The following is a 15,528-nucleotide window of genomic DNA, read 5'->3' on the forward strand; positions in this document are numbered from 1 at the left end:
GGTCACACTGACCGAGCAGGTGGAGATCCTGGGACTGGACTCGGCACAGGCCACTGACCAAAGGGGGCCCAGTCTGGTGGGGCAGCTGGTGTGTGTGTCAATGTTTATGGAATATGCCTTTACGCAGGCAGTAAATCTTGGGCTCGTTCCCCCTCCCTCCCATCCAGAGTCTCCGGTTACAGCGGAGGCCAACGGTCATGGAGCTTCTTTCACCCAAAAACTAAAGCTCTAATTGAATGTCTAAGATTGTAAAGAACGCACAAATAGGATGTAGATTGGGGGGTCTCGCATAAAAAATGCTAAATTTGCTAATTGCAGCTTCTGTAATGTCAGTTTTTGTTTCTGACTTTATTTAATATAATTATCAATTAAATATCATTGAGTTTGAATCTTGGTTGGACAAGAATTAGGTCATATTGTGTTTGAGAAAGTGTTGTAGGCAATTTTTTAAATAGTTGGTCATTTTGTAGACAGAAAATAACATTAATCTTGTTTATAATGTTGAATAATACATTTAAATGAAAATAATCATTAGTTTTATAGAGAACAGCATGTTTATAAGCGGATACTAATAAAAAGGGAGGACACAGCTAAACACGCATACACACAGTCATACAAGAGTTGGCTTGACTTTGCACCACCTCTTAAACACGGTCATTTTCCCTTGGCAGAGCATCTCCATGTGAATTAACACAGAGATCAGTCACGACACACAACCTGGTACAAACCCGTCACATTTTCCCTTACATAGTGACGCTTGGGTCCGACCTCACAACACTTCATAAACCAACCAATCAAGCGACCCCATACGGTGAAAAGTGGAAACCTGAAACTTGGCTGAACCCTGTTCAGGACTTTTGTCAGGCAATAAAAGTGATCAGATGTTTCTTACCAGTGATCATGTGAACTGTAGTTTGCTCAAACTATTTCCATGTAATGCTTCTTGATAGCATTTAAAGTTGCCAATTGATATTCTCAGCAGGGGGACATCTATCAGCCAGAAATCTGTTCTTTAAACCAGGGTACACCTATTTAGATCTATTAGAGTAGGATTAGAAAGTCAACAGGGGATATTTAGAGGCATCTTAATGGATGAGTCCAGTTTATTATAACTTCTTAATTTGGTTCCCTTAAGATTAGAAAGTCAACCAATAATTATGCACGTCAGCTTACAGCAATCACATGCTTGTTATTTGGGAAATACTTCTCTAGTTCAAGGAAGGCAAGTTATAAGTTGTCACGAACTGGAATTATCCAGTTTGTCTCTCTACACCTGAATAACCCTCGTGTCTGCAGTACAACACTAGTCCTTCATCGGCCAAGTTTCTTATGCAGCATCAACCAATCAATCCAAGTCATATACATTTAAACATAGTGACAATATATGAGAATGAACCAGTGACACAGACACACACACACACACACACACACACACACACACACACACACACACACACACACACACACACACACACACACACACACACACACACACACACACACACACACACACACACACACACACACACACACACACACACACACACACACACACACACACACACACACACACACACACACACACACACACACACACACACACACACACACACACACACACACACACACACACACACACACACACACACATTGTGTGAGGCTTTTGTGGACTTAACCTCTCTCTCTAAGACGCCCTATGCTCCAGTGTATACACACACAGTGGCACACAGACAGACATAAACTCACACACACTTCAGTTGAGTCGCAGCATTTATTCTGTCTCAATCTTATTTTCTTTTCAGGGCTGTAACTCCTCAACCGTTGAGTGTTTATCGGGAGGTGCACTTGGCAGCTGATTGTTCGAGCCCATAAATGCATATTTCTTTAATTCCCCAGGGATTAAGAAAGTGTTCCACGTTTCCTCGCAATCAAACTCTTGAAAAGACGAACAGAGAGCTTTGTCAAATGGCTCACAGTACTTGACCTCAAATGAACATTAAGTTGCCTCTATCGTGTTCCTCACAATACAGCAGTACGTTCTTCCAGTTCCCAGCAATTTATCTCCAGGAAACTTCACTGTGTGTACAGTAAAATGGGGATTTTCAGAGTAGCACACACAGAGGTGAGAGCATGTCTCCACAGACGAATACAAACTATTCATGAATACAGAAAACCGGTCCATCTTTCTCTTTTGATAGCCAGACACTTTCGAAACTCTGTCATGGATTTGTACGCTTTTAAATACTGTGAAATACCAACAGAATAAACAAAAAACGTTCACATTAAAAGGTTTTCCATCTCAGGAATAATTACAAACTGTATTCCACCACAACAGAGCAAAGGACAAACAATTTTGTCAATAGGATGGTATCCCTGCTCTAAATTAGCCTGGTATGTATTGAAAGGATGTAAACAGCTTCATTAATGGGCTGTCAAAGGGGCTTTGCTTCAGGTTCTCGTATCAGATGCCCTGCCACTCCTAGTGTGAGTGCCTGGGGAAGGGCCCCATCAAAAATATCCTCCAACACACCCATGAGATCAGAGAGGGGACTCAGTCACACTGCGATGAGATCATGATATCCAATGAGAGCAGCACAGACAGTGAACTTGTGCCAGCCAAAGCTGCAGGAGAGTTGGTAGGAACATTATACCATCACCCGCTGGTCCACAGTTTGATGTTGTTTATCACACGGCCTGCAGTCACAGGCTTGTCTGGGGGAAATATGATTCTGGAAACCTTTCTTAAGGGCATGAAAAGTTGCTGACCCCAGCAGCGGAAACTCAAAGTGAAGTTCAGGGGAGACTGCTGGGTTCTGTAAAGGTACATATTGTCTCAGACTCAGAACTAAGCAGAGACAATTATTTTGGGAAACCATATCTCACAGGGGAGAAAACATCTCCACAATGTCTCTGCTTATCAAATACATATGATTGTTCTTCCTATGGATAGGTGGGTTCACAACTAAACATTTTAACTAAATAACTTTTTTATGATTTAAATTTTTTTAATATTACTTCATTTCCGATGAATTAAACTTCAGTACAGATACAGCCTGAAGAAAATCTAAAAAGAATAAGATTTTGGTTTGGGAGTCAAAGTGATCTTAAAAGCTTTTCAAACACTGTTTCACCAACTTCCCTCCTGGCTCATTTCCCCAGGCCTGTTGGCAGAGGTCAGGGAGAGGTGGACGAGGTTAGTAGGGAGAGGTGGACGAGGTTAGTAGGGAGAGGTGGACGAGGTTAGTAGGGAGAGGTGGACGAGGGTAGTAGGGAGAGGTGGACGAGGTTAGTAGGGAGAGGTGGACGAGGTTAGTAGGGAGAGGTGGACGAGGTTAGTAGGGAGAGGTGGACGAGGTTAGTAGGGAGAGGTGGACGAGGTTAGTAGGGAGAGGTGGACGAGGGAGAGGTGGACGAGGTTAGTAGGGAGAGGTGGACGAGGTTAGTAGGGAGAGGTGGACGAGGTTAGTAGGGAGAGGTGGACGAGGTTAGTAGGGAGAGGTGGACGAGGTTAGTAGGGAGAGGTGGACGAGGTTAGTAGGGAGAGGTGGACGAGGGTAGTAGGGAGAGGTGGACGAGGTTAGTAGGGAGAGGTGGACGAGGGTAGTAGGGAGAGGCGGACGAGGTTAGTAGGGAGAGGTGGACGAGGTTAGTAGGGAGAGGTGGACGAGGGTAGTAGGGAGAGGTGGACGAGGTTAGTAGGGAGAGGTGGACGAGGTTAGTAGGGAGAGGTGGACGAGGTTAGTAGGGAGAGGTGGACGAGGTTAGTAGGGAGAGGTGGACGAGGTTAGTAGGGAGAGGTGGACGAGGTTAGTAGGGAGAGGTGGACGAGGTTAGTAGGGAGAGGTGGACTAGGTTAGTAGGGGGAGAGGTGGACGAGGTTAGTAGGGGGAGAGGTGGACGAGGTTAGTAGGGAGAGGTGGACGAGGTTAGTAGGGAGAGGTGGACGAGGTTAGTAGGGAGAGGTGGACGAGGTTAGTAGGGAGAGGTGGACTAGGTTAGTAGGGAGAGGTGGACGAGGTTAGTAGGGAGAGGTGGACGAGGTTAGTAGAGAGAGGTGGACGAGGTTAGTAGGGAGAGGTGGACGAGGTTAGTAGGGAGAGCCTAATGTTTCCCTCCAAAAGTCAACCCCTGGGTCTGAATGGTCGTAAATCTGCCTTTCCCGCATGGGCCTGCGGTCATCACTGGCCTGGCCTGATCCCTCTCTCTCTCTTCTCAATATCTCCATCTCAGCCCAGTGCATTCCTCACATTCCTAAATACTGACTGGTCCACAGCGGGTCCTGCATTTGCTGCTCTAAAATCACCCCTTGTCCTGTTTTCACAACACCACATATTTGCACGAACCTATAGACAACCATATCAGCGATTAGTCAATCACACATTTCAACACTATTCAAAAATGATGCCCCTAATTATAATAACTAGAATTACCAATCCTAAAAGCAATTTATAACTTATGATTCAGCCATCTCTGTAGAACAACACTGTTCCTTGTATGTGTGCGGCTGTATTTTAGTTATATTGTGTATACAGCTTAAACCACAATGTGTTCTTACCACATGCAAGCTATAGTTTCTCTCAAGGCCTACATTTGATTGTGTGTTTGGCGAGTACATTTGTTCCTGTATGTCTTACTGTACAAACTGCCATCCTTTCTGAAGACACATCTGCCAGCCATAGGTTTCCCCTCAACATATGCCCCACTGTGTCTGCTCTGGAAAACAAAGGTCACATTTAGGCTTCAGGAATGTCTTGGCTGGGTGTTATTTCCCCTCTGATAGAGCCTGGACACATCGTACTGAGCTCTGAAAAGACCTCTATCAAGCCTCCATACCAGCAACGAGTCAAAGAGCCAATGATGCAACTTCTGCTGGATCAGCATTAAGGGTCAAACTAAAAAATATGATATTTTAAATTGACATTTTCTTGCCATTCTGAATTATAAATGAAGTGCGGTTTTTGAATGCATTTTAAAACATATATATATAAATCACAGTTTTTTTTGTCCGTGCACATAATGTCAGCTGAATATACAAACATATGTAATTTGTCAAACAATTTAGCATACACTGTATATTCATGCTTCCATAAGAAATACATGAATAAACACTATGGGAGCAGTTGCTTTATGAAAAGGACAGGAAGCTGTGTTTTCTGCCAGCCTTAATGACAGCTGTGAGATAATCAGAGTCTTTCACTCATCAGTGGCGCTACTGTCCCAGCCAAAACTTCCTCTTGATTTCTAACCAAGTATAGTATTTCTTGCAGAGGAGTACATTTAACAGATGTCATGTTAAATTAACATAACCTGCCATGAGTGTATTTACAATTACAGAGATTTATGCAGAGGTAATTTGGTCTCATACTCAACATACAGTATGTTAACAGCATAGACAGATCAACAGATGTCCGACCTGTTTGGACCCTTCTACCTTGCTTATCTGAGATGTCTACATAAACAGACACTGACAGCTGTCACTGCTCACCAAGTCGTATTGGTTACACTGGGAGATACAGAGAGGACGAGTACAGACGAAGATGAAGCTCATCATCAGCAGGAGGTTTCCTCGAAAACCCTCCGAGAGCATCGGATCTTAAGAGAGACGGAAAGTCAGGCGTCACGACTAAATGGAGGAACAGGTTCATCCTCCTGCTCATGTGGCCTGTGTCGTCTCACACTGTACACTAACCCCTCGTCTGCCATTCTTATAATAGGAACATATTTTCCTTGAAAGCATAAATAAATGAACAAGAAATCAATAATATTGGTATTTGACGGTACAGTGGAGCACATGGTTTTAATCATTTCTAAACATCACAAAGCTATGATTAGGAGTTAAGCTAGTCAATGCAGAGCATACAGTATACTTGCATGCACGTTTATTAGGTACACCAAACTATTACAAAAGTCCTGCAATGAATCCTAACAGTTTCAACTAACACATAATACAATAACCTGTTCGTATCAATGCCATTAGTTAAGCCATTTATTAGCTAAACATAGAGCAGAGGTGTACTCCTTCAAGCAGAGAACTGAGCCATGGTTACAGAGGAAACCCACTTGAAAACACACACCCCAGAGGCTTCTTCAAAAGGTCAGGAGGTCAAGGCCACTGGTGAATCTCTCACTTTACTGCCAGAGTTTGTACCCGGGTGAGGACTCGCTGTTGCTTTCCGCTGACCTTTACTTCACATTCTTAATGAGAATGTCTTGAGGCGAAAAACATATTTACATCGCCTGATAAAAAAACGACAATGGGTTGACATGTTGCACAAGCAAAGCTTAGTGGGGACATGATTCATGTTGCGGGTATTCTTAGTTCAGCACTGAGAGAAACATTGCCCAATGAACTAACATGTTTTTCATAATGTGAGAATAGCGCTCCGCGTACAGATGTCATGAAGTGTGACGAAACCAAACAGCTGCATAAAACAGGATGTTTTGCAAGATTGAATGCTGCTCGATGGATAATTACTTCAAAGACACCATCAAATTAAACAATTACAGTTGCGAAAGCTGTACATAAATTCACGTTGCATTTACATGGCAGTAAATAAAGAGGAAATATAATCAGTGCCACATTCTTCTAGTGAGAGCCGTCAGCACAACGCTGCAATACAAGTTTGGGACTTTTTCCCCATTATTGCAGCATGAGGCCTTCGGTCAGACCACAGGGCATGCCTCTCGCTGAGAGCCAAACAAGGCAGGACATGTTTTCCTTGGCAGATGCATGACGAATTACCGCTGGAGCACATAACCGCCACAATATCCGTGACACCGTCCCTAATAAGCGAGCTAATAGGTCTGTTGAGTAATGGGCGAGAGGGCCAGTGCTATGCACAGCATTATGGGAAAGAAATGTGATGAATGTACAAGGAATATGGGCTAAAAACATTCCATTCAATTGAGGAATTTACAATGGAAAGAAGCACACATTCCCTCGGTTTCGCTGCTCAGAGACTCAATATCATATTGTTTAGCAAAGAATGGCATTCATGCCTCAGTGGGGAATTCAAACTCAAATCCTCAGTATGTTGCTCTCGGCCAACAGTTATTTTGCTAGAAGTTTGTTTTGTCTATGTGTCCATATTCAACCCATGTATGAAGACAAAATAGCATTTCTAAAACCATCAAGTTCTCGCTTTTAAGATATTCTCAGCTGATATTTTGATTTGGCTACCTGATTTAGGATCCCCCCCCCATCAGCGCTTTAATAACATTAACACTAAAGACCTTTAGAGTGGCTTTGCATTGATTGTGGTTGCTTGAATGACTTGAGTTGTTGGCCACTTGTGACCCCATGGATGGTGATAAAAGCGGAGGACGGGCCGCTGCAGGGGCCGTAGGAGAAGGGCTGATGGGGCTGTTTCGGGCCGATGTGGGGGCACAGTGGGCCAAGCACGGTCACATGCTTGCGTCATTTATCAAGTCATAAATCTGGATTTGCCGCAAGGCTTTCAGGTTGAACCAAGAGCAGCTGGAGGTGAACTCAGAGGCAGACAGACAAACTGTCAGGAGGGAGAAAAGGGTGTTCATAAAGGACAAAGAGACAGGGCGTCTGAAACAGAGATATGAGGGAGGTAAATCACAGAAATAGCAGAGAGACACAACCTCCACCTTTCTCACAGTGAAACACACATAAACACACACTGGGGACAGGTGTGAGAGTTCTGCTGAGCCCGAGGCCATGCAAGACACCATTGCCCACCTTGGTGTTTATTTGTCCACCCATCCTCCTCCCCTCCAGGCGCTCAAAGGGTAAACGTCTATTCTGGTTTAAGGTTACAGCCGAGCTGCCTTGAACCCCCGGGCTCCCAAGCACACATGCCATTCCTGGCGTGCCAACGCGCTCCCTGGCGCGCATCACCTGCCCCTGACCCCCGCAGGGAGGAAGGGGCACCTCAGTGCCTGCTCTGCCAAAAAACCACCACCATCACCACCTTTTACACATCCAGCTCCCTGTTACACAGAATAAGCCACCTGCCCCCCTCCAACTATTATTACAGGCTTTATAAGGGTTTAAGTGTTGATCAGAGGATGGCCGTGACCTCAATAGGTGGCTAAGCTAGGCAAGGCAAAGCCAACAGTTAAAGGAGCTGTCTGGCATGGATACAGAACAAGGTGATGACAGAGGCTGTCTGACAGCACCACTACCTCTGTCCGCCTGTTTTCCACCAACCAGATCCACTATCTAACAGTCAGACTGACACACGATAGACGAGCCATCTGCTACCAAACATCTTTCAGCAAGATATTGTGGAGGAATGTCACTTTACCTTCCCAACACCTGTTTGACAATGACATTACCCAAAGATTCAATAAGAAACGACCCGCAGTTACATTATTTTAAGACTCCAAACCATTACTATTTAAGGAATAAAAAAAAAAATAAGGGCACAAATAAAGAATCAAACAGCATTTACAGTGTGATACCTAGATAGAGTTAGTGTGGAAAATCCCAGCAAAATATCTGGTAGATGACTTGAGGCAACAACACAAAGTTAGCATCCAAGCCATTTAATCACAACTGGGAAGTGAGAATTAACCCCGTTCCTCTGAACATGTTTGATGTGGGCTAATTTTGGTCTTAGGAATACTGCAAAGCACTCTCCACTATCACTGCCAGAAATACAATGGGACATCGGGCTTGCCAGAATGTATGTTGAGGCGACAGACAAATACAAATTAAAAGCAGATCTTAAGGGAATGGACAGAAATGCGGCCTTGCTTTTTTTAATTGAAGACATTTTTTGTGAACATGTCAGTGTATCGTTTTCCTTCGCAGCTTGATATCATAGCTTCTGAGACGGAAATCTTCATGAGAAGCACATTGTGCACGTATGTGTATAAGAATGACTGCTAAGAGTGTGTGATTCAGATAATGCCACAGTCCACTATGGGACCAAGTGTAGCTGACAGCTGTGCAGGAAACAGCAGTGATGTGAAGCATAAACACAGGGGTGGTGATGAATGGCTCTGAGTGTGTGCTGTGATGCTCTTCTGCCCATACCACAGCACATGTCTAAGTTATCAGCCTAAGCCTTTGTTTTCTCATAAGTCTATCAGAACAATACATGTTACCCCATCATAATATTGACTTATTAACATTTCAGTAGAATCTTGACTGATCATCCACATCTTTAAAACTAGCAGGAGTGGTTATTTTTCCCCTTGTTTAGTATGATCATTGTTTTTTAGCCAAACGTGTTATTCTCAAGCAAATCAAGTTTATCAAAGAAAACATTGTATAAGAGATAATGTGTTAATACCACAAGTTTGAGAAATATTTGTCGAAAACTCGAATGATGAGACCTGGAGGTCACAGTTAAAGTGAGGACCTTTTACCCTCGCTGCACCTTATCAACACGCCCTCACTACAGCGTGACTGTGGTCTCTCTTCTGTCTGCAGACCATTCTCTACAGTGGAACCGTTTTCACTCCATCAGAGGAGGTTACATCAAAGTAACTGTTGCAATGTAGATAGTAAAGTTACAATAGCTTCTTTCATTTTGGAAATGTAGCTTTCACTTTTATTATTATTATTTATGGAGCGAGTTAGTTTGGTCGGTGCAATAACTGGATTTTACCACAATGTTTCACAATTATAGATTGCAGTGTGTGCAGGCTAACTAATCAAAACAATATTGCTGAGCTGATCTAGTGTAAGATCTTGTCATTCCAATGAGAGTTGTTTTGTCTATTGAGGCACATCTGATACAGAGATTCCTTCATGCTTATTGTTTTGCAGATTTCAAGTGTTGACTGCTGTCCTGAGACGAGTCTCAATGTCAAGAAGACCAATATATCCCAAGTAATGTCTAAGTGCTAAAATGTCTTTTGAGCAGAAAGAAGTATCATGTTTTTTTTCATGGCATTAGAGAAGGAAAGGAACATGATAGTAGGAGGATAGAGATGGGCGTACCGTACATCTTGCCCTCGTCCGAGAGGATGATCTTCCTTCGGCCACAGGGGGGGTAGAGGGCCAGGGCCTCCTGGAAGCTCTGCTCGATGTCGGGGCTCCACACGCCCTCCGCATCATTCTCCAGGGGTTTGTCTAGTCCGTCTCCCAGCTCCTCACTCCCACCCCTGGGGGAGGGAGCGGGCACCCACTCCGCAGACGTGGTGGGACGACGGGAAGGGGACCAAGGAGCAGGGGATGGAGGGTCTGGGTCGGGGGAGATGACGGCAGAAAGGGAGAGACCAGTGCTCACGGCTTGTATGAAATCCACAGAGGAGATGACGGTCTACTTTTGGCAGGGCAGTCCTGGGAAACAAAGGAAAGGAAGATGAATTTAACATGGTGTTGTGTAAATCATTTTCCTTTTCAAATTAGTCAGGCAAGGGTTTCACAGGTGACTCTTCAACATTGTAGGCTTCTCAAGTAGTTCTAATTTACTCTTTCTACTGGTCTGACATATTGACCAACATGAACACTTTCACAAAGCAAGAGTAACCAGATAAAGAATACAAAAAAACCTTAGCCTTTAAATGGCTAATTAATATGGCTGCAACACTTTCAACTCATCTCCACATTTGTTTGATCAATCAGAGAATTTCTCTAAATGAAACCAAGTACATTTCTTCAAATGCTATGTTTTGTGCAACCAACAGCAAAGCACTGCCTTAGAGACGGTGGGCTATACTGAGGAGATTCTCCAGTGGTGATACAGCAAATAAACTCAAGGCAACCAACATTTGCAGACCATCTTTTACTTAAACAATAAAGCCTTGCAAGGACATCATAAAGTACTTTAATATAGTAAGAGCAGGTGACAACCAAGCTGCTACATGAAGGCAGTCATATGAAACAGTACAAGATCAATCAGCCACACAGCAGTTCATCCTGATTAGGAAAAAGGCTGCTCACATAATTAAAAACAAATAATGTGGCACCTAGTGTCGGGACTAAAGCAGGAGGGGGACACATGAGTCCTGAAGTCAGAAGATGAGGAGACAAAAGAGGGATCACCATCCTCACACACACTTTGAGCTGCAGAGGATCATACCAGGACATTAAGGCCAGGAGGCTTTTTAGGATGCCCATTTCTTCATCAGTATACTGCGGCTGACTGTATTATTAAACTTGGAGATCTTCAGCTGAGATTGTAATTAATGTGCTTGTGCATTGTTTTGGGTGTGGGAGTAAAACAATAACCAGCTCATTCATTAAAAGGTTTAACTTGAGATTCCATTGGCCGTTAATGACAGAAAGAAAACGCAGTTATATCCACAGACTGTCTTCCAACAGTTTGATTTCCTGTTTTCTCTCCACGCCAATTTGTTTAGGATGTGCACACACATCGGGTGGAGAGTATGAGACAGACGTCGACTCCACCACTTCCTCTCGGTGGACGTGCAGGAGAGACGTGGAAACGGGCACAGATGGTAGGACAAGGTAAAGTAAAAAGAACTCCTGCGTCAATGCAAACAGGGCCTTGTGTTTGTCATTTTCCTGCCACTGTGAAACTAAGAGACCTCCATGTCCATTTAGGGCAACACAAAGAAAGAAACAGGGACGATTACCTCAGTTACACTCCCAAACATGAGTGTGTGTGGTACGTGTGAAGGCAGTACAGGGAGCGACAATTGTGAGGCTCCAGCTGAGAAGCTCGTAGTGATCTAATGAGTCAGTGTGCTGTATGGAGTGAGTAAGACTCTTCAGCCTGGCTGCTGGCTGCTGCCTGCTGCCCCCCCTCCTTCGCTCTTCCTCTGAGTCCCTGATGTTCCCACCACTTCCTGCAAAGCGTCCGGTCAGTCAGCCGTCCCCCCCCCCACATGTATTTCTCCCTGTCTTTCACAAACACTTATTTGCAGATGTAGACGTAAAAGCACACGGTGATAAATGAAACTCATGTCCACAGAAATATAACACCAACAGAAACTTAGAGAGCAGACTGGACAAACTCAAAGCTACATTTAGTCTCAATAGATAAACATGATAGATATTGTTTTTGACAATAATATTAAGTAATATGTCGTTTTCTCAGTCTCTCAACAATTATACTTAAATTGATAAGTCGCTTGACAGTTGCATATCTCTGGGGTGTTGTCCATTGGTTGGACAAGACTGTACATTTGAAAACTTCACCTAAAAGTATGGACATTTTCAGCTTGAGGACCCTCCTTTAGACTATCCCACTAGTCAATTAACATCTGTTGCTTTGAACTTAATGTGACCCTAGAAGAAAGTCTGACTGGAGATATATCAGGACCACACTGAAGTGGGTGTGACATAGTTTATAATCAACTAGTTAACAGGTCTTCTGATGCGAGGCTGTGAGGTTTTTAGTAACCGATTGCTTTTACAGCTTGTTAAAAAATTAACTTATCAGAGCAAATTGTCAGCTCAGATAATGAGACATAAAACCAAAAAGCGTTTAGCGATCTGAAATGTTGCTGTACATATTTACTTTTGTTGTAAACGCAGACATTTGCCATTAAGAAATATATCAAAATCAACAAATACATAAAGAAAACCTAAGAATATATCTATAATATAATAGATATATCAAATTCAAGAAATCACAGTTTTTCCTTTTATATTAAATGTGCGATTGTGCAATTCATTACTCTTATCCTAAATAAAAGTAAATGCAATTTTTCTGAAATAAATCCCACCAACTAAAAGTAGCTAATCTTTCTGTTGCACAATACAATAAGCCCTAATCTTGATCACGAGCCGACCGGCTACTTGACAGGGAGCCAATGGCATTAAAACCACAACTTTGTAAAATCCCAAAACATGAACTCAACTTTTACACTTTTTATTTTTTCATTAATGAATTTGAAGGAACTGCACCTCCGGCTCAGGGCCACTGTAGGTCACTGTGAGATGTGTGCAGGCCGTAAACTATTAGTGAGCTGCTCTGTGCCCTCATCAAAGTGCCCAGGAGGTTAATTAACCTAAGCCATGCCTTTAACCCCCCCCCCCCCCCCCCCCTTCAACTTCTCCCCCATTGCCCCCTTCTCCCTCCACTCAGCCACCCCCAGCCAGGCCCCTCTTCCCTGGATCCGCTCAACAGGATAATCCCCCAGCTGGTGCTGCGGTCAGGGGGCCACGTAACCCCCCACAACTGCCCTTTCAACACAACTGCAGACACACACACTGACCAACAGACACACACTCATGGCATTAAATGATGAGGTAAAAAAAGAGGCTTAAATACACTCACTGAAAGAATCCAAGCATCATTTGCAACACTGAAAGACATCTCACACAATTAGCCAACAAACAATAAAGCCTCAACCTGAAAAACACACCAACACAGAGGCACATGACCACATGACGCTGCAGGTCGCTGAGCCTCAGTTCACCTTTGCCCTCGACCAGTGTCTTCCAGGTATCTAGGTTAGCTACCCAAAGACGCTCAGTGCATTTGATATTTGTTGGTATTTAAGGCTCTATGGATGTCAATGTCCAGCTCTTTGGTCTAAACTAAAGAAAACTCAATGGATATCCATTACATTTTTACTGACATTAATGGTCCCCAGTCAACGTGTCCTCGTACATTTGGTGATTGTGTCTCATCTGTAACTATAGTGCCACAGGCATGGTGACATTTAAAGTTGTGGGGTCTCAATGACTATTGCATGAAATGTGGTTGACCCAAACACATTTATGTCCCCTCAGGATAATGGTTGTACTCCCCAGCTGACCTTTCATGTAGCACCATCATCAGGTCAGAATGTTACCAAATCTCTTCAAAGCTTTCCCATTAGACATATCTTTACTCTCTAATATTCTTAACTAACACAGTGGACATTAAACCAACCATGGTGTGTAAGCATTGTTGCAGAGAGACTTTTAGCATTGTGATGTTTGCAAATAGCTCAAGTGACCGAATATATCTTCAAAGATGTGATAGCACTGATATAAACTGTCTTTTTGGTATTTAATCATTATCAGCAATCAATAAGAAGTAGAGCAAAGGTAAGTGTATGGCTGTGCATGTCAATATTTAAGATCATTCAAAACAAATAATCGGGAGGGTTTTTGTTTGTCTGCAGAGCTCAAAAACTCCAGTATAATACGTATACACTGCATTTATGTCTGGGCCTGCATTTACAGTATGTGTGTATTTCATAAGTGTTGGTTTGTGTGTTCTCAACTGGTCACAATCTCCACTAATCAGGTGGGGAATGTAAAGGCAGGAAACAGTCTGAGGATCAGGCTATGGGATGGAAAGTCGCAGTGAAGCCGGCGGAGACAAACACTGTTGTTTTGTTGGATTTCTGCTGAGAGCACATGTTCTCTGGCACTTAGTCCCACTGGGCTGCACGAGTGTGAGTCTCCAAGCTCCGCACGCACACACACACACACACACACCAGCGTAATTATTTCAGATTCATCTTCATGTTAAAATGCAGGAAACGCCTCCATAAAACACACGTGCACACACTATTTAGAAAAACCACACTACAAAGTCCGAAGAAGCCTCAGTTCACTACCTGCTCAGTGCCCAACAAAAGAGACGAAGTACGCATTAGTTGACTACCTAAATAATCTGTAAATGTTGTGATAGTCGATTTAATAATTTGTCATATTTCAAGCAGAAATGGCAAAATAAAAGGCTTTCCAAAGACTGCTTTCCTCTGATTCATTTTGTTGATATAAAATGTCGCGAAAAAAAGAGAAACATTTTTACTGACATTTGCCAGGTGGCAAAAACGAACTTTAAATGATTGCTAATGTCACTCTATGCCATCTGGATCTGTATACAGTAGGTTTAACCAGAATATTGCCATAAAAAATTCATATGACAATATTGTGCCAACAGCTCATTTCTGGAACCCCAAAGCGGGTGGAACCAAAATCTGTGAATGTTTTAATGGAGGAAGGGGGATTTAAAAAAAGAAAGAAAAAAGAAGCAGCCTCTGACAATTATACGCAAGCTGCAATTTTCTATATTTGACACGTCTCAAAGTTGCATATCCTTATCTAACGGACCAGGTGAGTGTTGACACCGTCCTCTCTTGTTGTCATTGACCAAAGAGTTGGAGTCACAGAGGACTGAGGGTCCATCAGATCAGGAGCAGATAATCCAACAGAGAGATCCAGCAGACTGGCTGGAATCAATGGACAACAAAGTCTCACACACACTGCACAGAGCTGTGGGTGAGGAGCACTGTTGGTAGAAAAAGGAGGGGAGAAGGGGGGGGGGGGGGTGCAGAAAGTCTTTGTTCTACAAGGCTCATATCTGAGGCATTATGCGTTTCTCTCGTGCGAGCGGAGGAGGAATGATCACTATGTGGGATGAGCACAGCAGAAAAAAAACCCTGCACTGTGGACCTGTCTCAGGGCAACTCCACACACAAACATACACAAGGTTGAAACACAACAAATGCTTGCTCACACACACCTTTTCATACCTTTTTTTGTACCTCCCTCCTTTACTTGTCCCACTCATTCACCCACACAAATACACACCTCTAGGCCCAGTCGCAGCCACCCACACACACACAAATGCTACTGCAGTGCATACGATATGAGAGTTCACGTTACGATATAACTCATCTGAGACAATAGTG

At 43.4% G+C, this 15,528-nt stretch overlaps 1 protein-coding gene across 6 annotated transcripts in view; it reads right to left on the reverse strand.

The window, feature by feature from the left end:
* The window catches only part of LOC117497430 (transcriptional enhancer factor TEF-3-like), a 33,202-nt gene that overhangs the window by 13,542 nt on the left and 4,132 nt on the right, over positions 1–15,528 (reverse strand). For 5 of the 6 annotated variants that reach the window (XM_034149406.1, XM_034149410.1, XM_034149407.1 and 2 more), the window contains exon 2: positions 9,923–10,264. In XM_034149406.1, coding sequence (XP_034005297.1) covers positions 9,923–9,929 — 7 coding nt within the window. In that variant the 5' untranslated portion in view covers positions 9,930–10,264. The remainder of the gene's footprint in view (positions 1–9,922; positions 10,265–15,528) is intronic. The other variant, XM_034149411.1, reaches the window with a different exon arrangement.

The sequence above is a fragment of the Trematomus bernacchii genome, unplaced genomic scaffold (genome assembly GCF_902827165.1).
Source record: "Trematomus bernacchii unplaced genomic scaffold, fTreBer1.1, whole genome shotgun sequence".
NCBI classification, from domain to species: Eukaryota; Metazoa; Chordata; class Actinopteri; order Perciformes; family Nototheniidae; genus Trematomus; species Trematomus bernacchii.